Here is a 12,024-nt window from a genome sequence, read left to right as displayed (position 1 = left end):
AATAAAGGCACCATGATTGAAATAAAAAATCATGAAGTCACTGGAAAGTCTCCACTGGAAGGAAACTCTGGAGACCACCTGATACAGCTTTCTATTGAAAGTAGGAATTAGGTTATTCAGAGCTCCATCAAGCCCGGTCTTGGTTATTTCCCAAAGGGTATTCCAGCAGTTTTCTAAGTAGCCTATCCCAACGTTTAGTTGTTCTCACAATATGTTTTTTTCATGGATCAAGACAAAATTTCTGTGGAGCAACTTGTGACTATTGCCTCTTGCCATGTCAATGTGCAACCTTGCAAAGACCTCCCTCATCTCTCTAACGTCCTTTTCTGTGTGGGAGGACTGTGATTAGGTCCACCATGCTCCTTTACTCTAGGTTGAGCAATCACCATCCTGGTTCTACTGCTGTCCCGCATCTGGAGCACACCAGGGCAGGCCTGTAGGGCTGGCTCATGGCCTGCCTGCTCTCCATCAGGGACCTTTCAGCAGAGCTGCCCCCCAGGTCATCAGTGTCCCCCTGCACTGCACCTTGAGCTTACCCCAGTCCAGGTGCAGGGGACCTCTCACTATCTGGCTGACTGAACTTAGGCTTTAGCAAAGCTGTCAGTTCCTTAAACGAGCTCAACGGCTTCTCTTGCTGTTTGATTTACTGATGCAAATGGTGGCAGGTATGGTTATAGCCCCATTTAAGTATTTCATTTTATGATGCACTTTCTAACCAAGGGTAGCTGGACTCCGTTGTATCGAATCCTGGGATCCCATCCTCGAGGTTGGCTGAGTCCATCTTCATAGGCTGATGGAAGCCACCTAGCCAAGGCCATATTGGATGCTCCCCATCTAGGATGTTCTCTGGGAAAATAAAGCAAAAAAACCTAAAAAACAACAATGTCAGCAAAACAAAAAAGCCCTGCACGTCTGTATAATTCTAAATATAAAATAATCATCAGCCACAGCGCAATATTCCATTGTAATAAGATGTTCATTTAACAGTCTTTAAAAAGGCATAAAATATTGGTCTTCAGGTATGACAGAATCAACTTGACTCTAAAGGAAAAAAATAAATTGCTAGTGCAATACTACTATCTAACTTATGTTGGTAACATAAGTTTGACTTATTTGAAATACCCCAGCGGTGATTTCCTGATAGTGTCCTCATTCCCCATAAAATCAGATATATTCTTAAGTGCCTTTGCTGACATTTTTGAAATATATTTGTTCAGAGCAATAGCTAGGAGATCAAGATTTAGGAAAATATAAAGAAGCCCTAGAAGAAAGATGAAGAAAGCTTAGAAGAAAAATGGATACTAGTCATACAGAAGTAATCATCCAGCAACACTCAAGAAGAAAGGACAGAGGAAAGGGGGATGATGGCTGAAGCTGCTGAATTCAGTGGCAATGCTCCCTCTAGTTGCGTATATCCTAATACTTGGGTACAGCTTCAGCAGAGCCTCTGCAAAAGCCCAAGTCTGCATTTAGCTGTGCTTTTAAGTTGCGAGCACCAATTGCCATGTGTTTTTGGCTCACGCCAACTAGCATTTCTCTCAATAACACCTGTCTGGGCACATCTTGGGATTAGGTACAAGCCAGTTTGCCATCCTGTTGCCAGCCTGCTGGGAAGAGGGAAGGGGAATAAAACAGGTTAGACAAAAGTCTGAGAGTTAAAGGGTGGCAAGAGTCAGGTCATGCCTGTTTTGAGGTCCAGGAAATTATTCTTAGTGATTTTTATTTATTAGTATAGTCAGTGAGTCTTAGACGTCTATCATGAACATTTCTAATGCATTTTTTTCTAAGAGAATATTTTAGTGAGTTTTGTTTGTTTGGGTGTTGGGTTTTTTGTTTGGTTGTTGTTGTTTTGTTTTGATTTGTTTATTAACATGGCCTGTTCAATATATTTCATAATTGTTAAATGTATATAGATATCAAAAAGAAGAAATAAGATTGTTGCAATGTACCCAGTTGACCAGAATAGTAAAGTAAGCCACAAAGAACCAGAAATATTCCCAGACAGTTAGTAGAACTACATGGCATTAAAACGTGTCTACTGGGACGCTAAAGAGGGAACAATTATTTTATTAATACTTCATTGATCTCTGGCACACTGAAGTGGCTCAATTTGCCAAGCTATATGGTACAGCAATACACTTAATTATCCACAATAATTCACACTTGGAAGTTGAAATATGCTTTAATAAAGCATTCAAATTAGTTACAGTTGATCTGCCTTTATTGAAATTGCATAAAATACTGCACATAGTGTAGCGCTATTTCACTCAATTAAAAATAATGAAATGTTAATTTAACTGCTTAACCAGTGATTTTTCTCCTGATTGCTTTTATATTTCAGCAGATCACTGGAATGCTACTTTAGTAAAACCCTTCTCACATGCCTTTTTATTATTACTTTAAAAAAGTTAATGTCTTGGAATCTTGCTTGAGTTAAAAAGGTTTTTATCCTGGGCAGCTGAAATAATGAGATTTTGGTATTATACAGCTCTATAGAATAGTCAAATTTGGTTATTATATATTGTGTTTATTGGATGTAGGACTTTTAATTCACTTGTAAAACACTGAAATTGCACAGTTTGGATTTTGGTTTGGCTCAATTAGAAAGAATCTGGAGTTTCAAGATGCAGTTCACTATCCAGATTTATGTATTTTGAATGTTATTTTAATGTCCTGCCTAGTTTCCGATAGAAAGAATGAATACCATATGGCAATTTAACAATTGGATTTTGTCATGTTTTACATCTTTCTGAGCTACCATGGACATCACTTCTGTCAAACATGGAAAACTTCTGAAACATAAGCCTGCCACTAAACTGAACACTTAGCTTGTATTGAAGTAGCTATCCTAAAGGAAAAATCTCAGTTTCTTCTTACAGTCAATGGATTCAGTCAGTACTGCTCATTTTTTCTACCAGGTGAGCCATATTCATGCCTCTACTGGTATTAGAGCTTCAGACTAAACATCAAGTCCTTACCCGATGAAATGGTTAACAACACAGCAATGAAATAGAAATGTTGCAGATAAAATTCCTCCTAGCTTTCCAAACGTTAGGCATACAAAGTGTAATCTAGTCATCTAAGTACCTGTCCATCAAGCCAGAGGAACAGACAGCTCCTGTGTGCCATCTTGTCATCCCATCCTATCTCTCACTATCAGGAACAGCCAAAGCCACAGAATTGCAGAAGACATATAATTACCTTGGAAAGCTAAGATTAAGTGAGGTTAATTAAGCTGTGAGATTCCATTCCTTTAGTATCTGTAATTCCTTCACCTTTTGAATCCCTCATATTGCACCAGACACTAAAAACTACACAGATCAATTCTAGTTAATTGGGATAAAATTGTGCCATAAATTTATTTTGCTTATTATCCCCAAATATGCCTTCAGGCAGAAAGAGAAGTAAAATCTATTGCTATCTGTCACTAGTAAATGTGGATAATGACTCCCAAGAATGTCTGATGTCATGTTAATATTCTCCACAGAAGGCCATGCTTATGCTATTCTGTTATGTCTTTCTTCTAAGAACAAAGTAATCTCAACGCTGTGGAATAAATACTTAGTAAACCGCCTGATTTGTCACTAGTATGTGAACTGGTGAAGTGAAACCTCTATAAAGAAATTTCATGCTTATTTTAAAGTAGATTTAAATAGACTTTTCTTATAGGTAAACAATTAATTCTACTGTGAATTTTGTTTTTAAATTTTACCTATGAAATGCAGTATTTGCTGATCTACAGCACAGCTGCACATTCCTATTGGGCAATTAAAGCTACAAATACAACATAGGTCCTAAAGTATTTTCTGCCTGAAAGTGGCATCTGCAAAGCAAGGCAAAGGGTAGACTGTTACTTCGATTAACGTTTGAAGTCTTTGAAACTGGCTTACATCATAGAATATATTGTTTACATTATAGTATAATGGGTTTTTAAAGCTGGTGCATTTCAGTAAAGCTTGAGGTATTTCCAGGGGCTCACAAAGTTTTAGACTAAGTTAAGATCTGATTTGCTGGTTTTAAAGTCTCTTATTTGGTTTGTGTGGTTTTCTTTTTTCTTTTTTTTTTTTTTCCTGCCTCGCCTCATTTACAATGTTTAGAGTAAAGAGTCTAAAACACAACCAAATATGTCATAGATGTAAACACTGATTTGGTGCAAGCATAACACTATGCAAAGTAGAATATAGTGACTACAGAGTAACCAGACTCAATGGATCATATTTACCCTACACAGCTTTAGAAACCAGACTGAAAGACCTAGACACATCCTAGTATTACCAGAGTCACTGAAGAGAAAAAGATGTTTTACCCTACCCACAGCCGAGTGTGTTTCTCTCCAGCTCTGGAGAAAAAGACTCCAGCAACCATGCCTGCAAAGTAGAAGCTTCAGACACATGCCTGCATTCTGCTGCATGAATCTTGACCAATGTATTCAAGCCCTGATGGAGTTGTCAGTGCAAATATCATACTAGCTGTTACTTCAGATTCCAAGTAACTCTACAAGTGCCTGGGGGAAATTATGGATACCCACATAGTTAGATTTATAACACTGATGCCTACCAGGCTGTGTCCTTTCAACTAAGAGCCTATCAGGCATGTTCCTTGCAAATGACTTGTCATGTAGCAAAACAGATTCATCTCATAAAAACAGACTGACTGAACAATAAAACTGCAGAATTTTACTGCTGTTCATTTACCACATTGCAGAATGCCTTAACTTGTGCAAGGCTAATGGCTTTCCCTTTGCAGCACTGCAGCCCTTCACTTTTAACACTACAGTCTCCCTTTCAGTTTGTGACCTTACCACTATATATCCAAAGGCTGCTGACTATAAATACCATGTACCGAACTCTTTTGCATTGTCGCATTGGAAAATTTTGAAAATAGTCATGTCTGTTATGTTGGGTTTTGCAGGAAATGATTACCACATGTTTCATGGAACTATAGTAAATAATTGTTGTTCAGATAGCCAAGAAGTATATATTTATATAAATAGATATATAAAAATAAATATATCACCTAGAATCTCTAGAAGCATGGTTGCTAAATGTTAATCTTGGGAAATTAAAAAAATGAGAATCTACTTGATTTTTTGATTGCTCTTGGCAAAGTAATTATATTCTCCTGCTCAATATAATTTTATCCCATGCAATTGAAAATGAATTCTTGAATAGAATTGTATCTGTTTAAATTCTACAGAAAAAGGCATCTATTGAATCAGTATTTGCTAAATTGAAATTTCCTTACATAAAGTTCAAAGCCTTCACAGGCAGAGCCTGTCCAGAAAAAATTAGTGTACCAAATTTTAGATGGAGATGTTTTTTTCCCTGGGAGCTTTCTGAGGCACCTCATTTAAAGGCACGTTGATGCCAAAGCCAGTTGACTAAGGTCACATTCCCAGTTTTTTCAGGAAAAAGTAAACACAACTCCTTGAGTTTAAAGAATAAGAAAGAAGGATTTTTCAGGGCACAATTCTCATCATACATACCTGTTATTGCAGGCACCCGTGATGAGTCGGTATTTATTAGCCAAGCAATTGTTTGGACATTTTGGTGGCAACATATAAGGCAGACATCCAGAAATGTTAGCAATCATAGTGAGCAGCTCAGCTGATAAAAGATCTGAAAGGAAGAACCCAAACAAGCAATTTGCTCTACTGCTCTATAGCTGCTACAGGAGAAAAGTCATTATTGGCAGCTACAACTACAGCATCCCCTCTCTTCTTCCTAGGAAAAAACACTTAAAAGTTCTGCAGGAGATAGTCTCATGGACTTAGAGGAGAGTGAGGGTGAAAGGGAAGAGCTGGTTTTATTATCTGATGTGTGGGAGAATCAGAAGGAAGTAGTTCAGCCATAGCTGAGTACTGAGGTTGATCTGTTCTTTTTTGCCCTTCTTTAATCTGCTTTCTGCTTCCCTGCATTGTAGTCACATTTCTCAGCTGGTCTCTGCGCTTAAAACAAAGGTATTAAAAATGCAATTTAAGAACAGAAGTATATACCAAGGAGAAAAAGTGTGGGACTGGAACTGACTGGAAAGATGCAGGCATTTAAAGACACTACAGCTGACTATATAATTAACTGTGGGGTGGAAAAGGCTCAGAATTATTAGCTGGAATTTGGAAGCTAGCTAAAACCAGGGAGCTTTATATCAGTAGACAGCATGTTATTAATATCTTTGCAATGTGATCTCAGACAGGTCTCTCCGCTGATGAGGGACAAATTCACATTGTTGTGTAAGCTTCAGAGAGCTGGCAGCCTCTCTCACCCACGCATGTATGTAGACACATGTATGGCTGGTTGGAGGTAGAAGTACAAGTGAAAAAGGTACAATATTCTTCCTGAACTGAGAGAACTCTTGCTATTCAAACTGACTATAATCATCACATGCTGAAAAGAGATGGTAGATCAGCGTTTAACTCTTGCTCTTGTCTCCCCATTGGCTAGTACAGGTCATCCAGTCCCACCACCTATCCATTCTGCCCGTCCAACCCTGAACTAAACTGCTTCAGTCTATTAATCAAGCAAAAAGAATAAGCCAGAAAAAAACAAACACAAAAAGGTTCAAGAGCCAAACGAGCTCAAAAAATCCTGTGCGGAGCAGCTAGAACCTGTGCAAGGTAGGGAAGAGAGCAGAGAGAAATTGGGCTGTTAGGCTGGCTCTGTAACCTTGCTATTATGTACTAGCTAGTCATGCCAAATTTGTGGACACAGCTGTATTTCCATGTTAGTTCAGGTTCAAAATTATGCTTAGAGCCTAGCTTTCCACTTATCTATGCTGCCTAGGTATTGACTCACAGGTTTTATTTAAAGATAATTTAGTTCTTTAGCTCATGTAAAAGTACTCTTTGTCATGGCACATAGACTGTACGATGTCTGTTTATCTTCCATTAAAGTTGTTTCAGCTTCGAAAATTAACAAATTCTTTCGTTCTACAGTTTAGAAATTTGATTTCTTTTCAAACTGCACTAGCAGAAAAATAATTGTTATCTCTGTGTGTGTCTCTGTATATATAAATACGTGCACACGCACATGTAGAAATATTTTTAGTTCTACAAGTGTTTCATTAATTTAGGCAGCCAGATGTTTCCACAAGAAAAAAACAATAAGAAAATAGGTGTGGGCCTTTATGTTTGTCTACAGCACTCTAATGCTTCCATATATTGAAAAACAATGATGTCATGTCATGTCATGTCATGTCAGAATGCTAAGACAGATAATACAAATTGCAATTCTCCAGTTCATGCTGCTCTCTGAGTGACAGAATTAAGTTATGGAAAAAAAAAGTCAATGTATCTGAATTTTTGAGCATTCCAGCCACCAGATAGGCACATTGAAATTCATATCTACTTAATGGCAACAAGAATTTCAGTTTATTTAGTCAATTATACATCACTGAACTTTCTGGATTATCTCTCTTTCCTTCTCCATCTAACATAAAAACAGTTAAAATAGAAGCAAAGTGGGAATAAACATGTAACAGCAATGCAATATAAAATTAATTGTGGAAATAAGAAACTATTTTCTTAAAAAAGGGATATTGGTAAGGCTATCAATGTCCAGAGGAAGAGTATTTGAAATTGCCAGTGCCACAGAGTGATAGAAATTGTATTTTTTTATCTGTAGACTCTAAGCTCCAGAAGCACTAAACCCAAAGTGCTGGGGAAGATAGATATTTCACTGAAAACAAGAAGCTCGCAACACTGTGGGTATGCAAGCTGATTTATAAGCAATACAAATATACAGTCATGAGTTCACATGATGCCAATAGCAAAGTGCTACTTTCCTCAACTCTAGCAAAATATCCAGCAAAGAAAAATGTAAATCGGTGACTATGTGAGGTGCTTTTAAGAACCAAAGAGGTGGCATCCTGACCCCAGGGTGCAGACAAGATATGCACTCCTGCCAAAGCTAAAATAAAAGTGAAGCTAACCCAACTTTAATCTAAAAGACTACATTCAAGAAATCAACAGGGGGTTTTGCAAGTGTCAGTACACTATATTTACCAGTTGGATGCAATGAACGTTTGTGCTTCTGGCAAACTTTTTCTTTCAGCACTTGAATTGACATTTCCATTCGTTCAGCTGCTTGGGAAATATCTTGACTCTCTTTTTCAGGAAATTTGGAGAAAGCCAGCAGCAAGGCAGGAGTTGCTATTCCCCTTTCTCGGATATTTCTACAATTGAGATAAAATGGAGAAAGTTTTTTAACAGATAACCTTTTAGAACATATTCATAGTTGAATTTGTCTATGTTAGATATAGTTCAGTTTTAAGGTATATTTTGGTTGAAGGGTACGCTGGGAAAGTAGAGAGGAAGGTAACTTTGTGACCTTGCTCTGCAAGGAAAATTCTGGAAAGGAAAGGGAAATGCCCTTCCAGGGGTCAAGTGCCACACAACAGGGTTAAGCTTGTGAGAAGCCTTCAGGATGAGACAGAAACTGTTGGGATGGACAGAGCCTGCAGCATGAAGTGGTAGGGAAGACCTTGTGCAGGATAGTTACAATACAGGACTCCCACTAAAGACATCTGAATAGGCTTTACTCTTATGTAACATTTAATATCAAAGATGATTTCAAGCATTTCAAGTGGATTTACAAATGCCTTGGCACCTAGAAGTCAGACAACTAGCCCACAGTCTTCTCGATGTCATCTGCAGTTAATGATAGAGTTATGTCTCCTCTCTGAGACTGTCCGAGCACCTGCCTTGCACTGATTTGCTGTATATGGAGTGTCAGCAATTAGTTTAGTAGGCTTCATTACATGCTTATGTGGCTATATATGTTAATTTACAGCCTGGCCTTACCTTTAAGGAATTCAGGTTTGATGAGATAATTTCTGTAACATAAACATTTAAACATTAAAAAAATCCTTTTACTGTGAGGGTAGTCAGACACTGCAACAGGCTGCCCAGAAAGGGTGCAGAACCTTCAAAGCCCAGGTGGACATTGCACTGAGCAATCTGAGCATAGCACTGGCCTAGGTGGTCTCCAGGTCTCCTGCAACTATTCTGTGATTCACTGCAAGATTTATTTTTTAGTCAGCATGGGCTGTCTTATGATTGTCCTTTTGCAGGTAGAGGAGCCTTGAGAAAAGTGCATCAGGGAGAGCTGCTCTTTTAGCTGGAAGTCCCAAGTCCTAAATTGACTCCTACAGCTTAGAAAAAACATCCAAGTCTATTCCATTTCCAGACATGGTCATAGGTTGCAGACATCCCTGAGGGTTTCTCTGCAGCACAGATTTATTTGGATATGCAATTTTTATGAAAGCATTGTGCTGTCATTTTCACTTAGGTTTGTGTAAAGCAGGACACAAGTTTAAAATGGAAATGGCACTTCTGAATTTGGCAAAGCAAACAGTTAAATTTCTGTTTGCAAAATTAGAAACTTGCCAACATAAAAAGCATTAAGAAAATACAACTCCAAGGGTTCTTCTAGATGCTAAATCTGTCCTTCATTGATCCAAAAGAGCCCTAACCTGCTCTCTTATCTTTTATACAGAAACTGTTCCTTTCCTTTCAAGAGCAGAGCTCAAGAACTCTTGCAACTATGAAAAAGAGCTATCTTGCTTCTCAGTACCATGTTTTTCAAGTTTTCCAGAGACAATTAGAAATTTGACCGGGAATCTGCAGAATTTAAAGTTCTGAACTGTATCTCAGTTAAAATGAAAAGACTCTATAACTAAATGCCAGTAACTCAGGTTTAATATCTAATATCCATATGAGGATAGTATCAGTCATGCGTAATTAAAAATATTATATGAACACAGAACTATGTTTTTACAAGTGAGTTAAATAAGAACAATTGTACAAATTATCTAGGAGTTAAGAATCAAAAATAACCCTTCCCCTCAATAAATAAAACTCTCAAACTAAAAAACCACCACCCTCAATGGCAAGGTATGTTCCATTTGAGATATTTCCTCTTCTATACTTTGTATAATCTCACAGATATTGTAAGATAACAACAGCAGTTATTAGTTTGCCACATTTCCCATGTGTCACGTCATGTCATGTCCTGTCCTGCCCTCAGCCCTTATTCAATTTATACATGCTAGTCCCTTCTAGTTCTTACCCACACTCCTGAAGCTGAGCTCCGATTCTGGAAGAAAATGCTGGTTTTCTCACTGTGCAAGGTACAAACTGCCTTGATATTTTGTAATGCAGAAATAGTCCCTTGAAACTAATAGAATGACCTGTGATAGTATAATTATCAGGAAATAAGGTCAGATATAAAGTGTCTTCATATTTATTTAATAATTTAAGTCTTACTGTGGACCACGGTGTTCAGACAGAAGGTTGTTTATGTTTGTCAGACTCTCAGTTACTGAGTTTCATTACAGATTATAATTAAAACCATAAATAAAAATAAAAGAAAATTATCCAGAGTATGAGCTTTCTCTTTCAGCCTCAGATATTTTGAGTCTCTGAGATTTCTTTCTATCTTAAATGAACACATTTATAGAATATCTTGTTTAGGGACTTCTAAACAGGACTAACGCCTTAGATATTTGTCACCATTAAGGAGGTCCCTCAAAACAGTGACATGGTACTGAATATAAGGTGATAAAGTTAAACAATTATAAAGAATGTAATTTCTCCTTTCCTGTAACGTGTGTGTACATGGCCAGTCTGCTTTAAGACCAAGGTGATGCTGACTGCTCATGCTCATGCATTTCCGCAACTGTAACTATTTTGCACTTCCCTATACACAGAGATGATTCTGTAGATGTTCCCTTCTGTAAATGATCCCTTTGAATTAGCGTAGACAGGGGTCAGAAGCAAAATCTTAAGTTGTGGGGTTTACAATTTACATTCTTTAGAAACATGAAATGATCTACTTAAAATGTAGTGTACACTAAATGAAAGTAATTTTACCAGAATTAAAATGATGAGAAATATCCTTCATCTGCTGTTAAGTCTTGAATAATTTTCACCTATACTTTTTAATCCATTAAGAATTATGCCTTTAGCTAAAATATATGTTGAAATAAACTAAGTAATTTTAAAAATTTTTTCTTTAAAGAGATTGAGAAAACCTCTTGTGTTTGTATTAGAAATTTACTCACCTTCAGTCTGTTAGGGTAAGTCCAAACAGGAGTCTAAAAATATGTCTTATCTAAAACTCTCTCAAACCAACTATCTGTCATAAGGGAAGAAGCCCCATCTGACCTGCCACCATAATTCAAATCTGTCTTACACGCAACTAGTTCAGCAGTACTTTTGAGTTAGTTGCCAAGTTCTAATGGAGAAATACATGATCATGTGCAGCTGTGTGCAACCTGGGCCTCAGAGACTATAATTTTGCACAGCTTGCCTATTCTGCAGTCATCTAGTTTCTTCTAGGCCTTAACCCCACCCCCCCCCCAAAAAAAAAAAAAAAACAAACCAAAAAACAAAAAACAACAAACCCAAACAAAACCACAAAAAACAGAGACTCAGCAGAATATAAAAATGATCATACAGTCAGAATTAGAAGCCCTTCCAGCAGTGCTGGGATTCACTAGTTAAAGCTAGTACAAGTTTCATAATTTGTACTGCTCATTATTATAACAAGATTTACTGAAACAAGCATTTCCTCTTGCAAGTCAGCTACCACTTTCAAAATGTGTGTTTTAATGCACCTGATGGTAAATTGGCAGCATATTTGCAGATACCACTGGCTAAGTGCCATAACTTCATGGGCTCTGAAAGCCCTATCCAAACAGTCTGGATTCCCATTGGCATTGCCACTGTAATACAAATAGTACATTTTAATGGTGATGCTGTTGTGTTCCATGTATGCTGTATTAAATACTATGATTAATGTTTACATTCTAATGACAAATATGAACACCTGCTCTTAAAGACTAACAAACCCAAAAGCTAATCGAAATAGCAGGCAGGTACTAGTAGTCATGAGAAGCACTCAGCAAGGAGAGACAATCACAAACAGCACAGCATACTATAAGGACAATACTGGGACCTACATAACCTTAAAACCTGGGAAGCAATTTCTAAGAAGTGGCATTTTCCTAGAAAATTCTGATGTTTTA

The 12,024-nt window shown here is 37.4% G+C and overlaps 1 protein-coding gene across 1 annotated transcript in view; it reads right to left on the bottom strand.

Annotated features, from left to right (window-relative positions):
* TPO (thyroid peroxidase) overlaps positions 1–12,024 on the bottom strand; it is a 42,271-nt gene that overhangs the window by 26,018 nt on the left and 4,229 nt on the right. Inside the window, exons 3-5 of the mRNA XM_065834059.2 lie at positions 8,000–8,169; positions 5,486–5,618; positions 717–846 (exon numbers count right to left, since the gene is read on the bottom strand). Coding sequence (XP_065690131.2) covers positions 717–846; positions 5,486–5,618; positions 8,000–8,169 — 433 coding nt within the window. The remainder of the gene's footprint in view (positions 1–716; positions 847–5,485; positions 5,619–7,999; positions 8,170–12,024) is intronic.

Source organism: Patagioenas fasciata, chromosome 3 (assembly GCF_037038585.1).
Source record: "Patagioenas fasciata isolate bPatFas1 chromosome 3, bPatFas1.hap1, whole genome shotgun sequence".
NCBI lineage: Eukaryota > Metazoa > Chordata > Aves > Columbiformes > Columbidae > Patagioenas > Patagioenas fasciata.
Note: the sequence above shows the minus strand (reverse complement) of the source record. Positions and strands in the feature narration are given on the sequence as shown.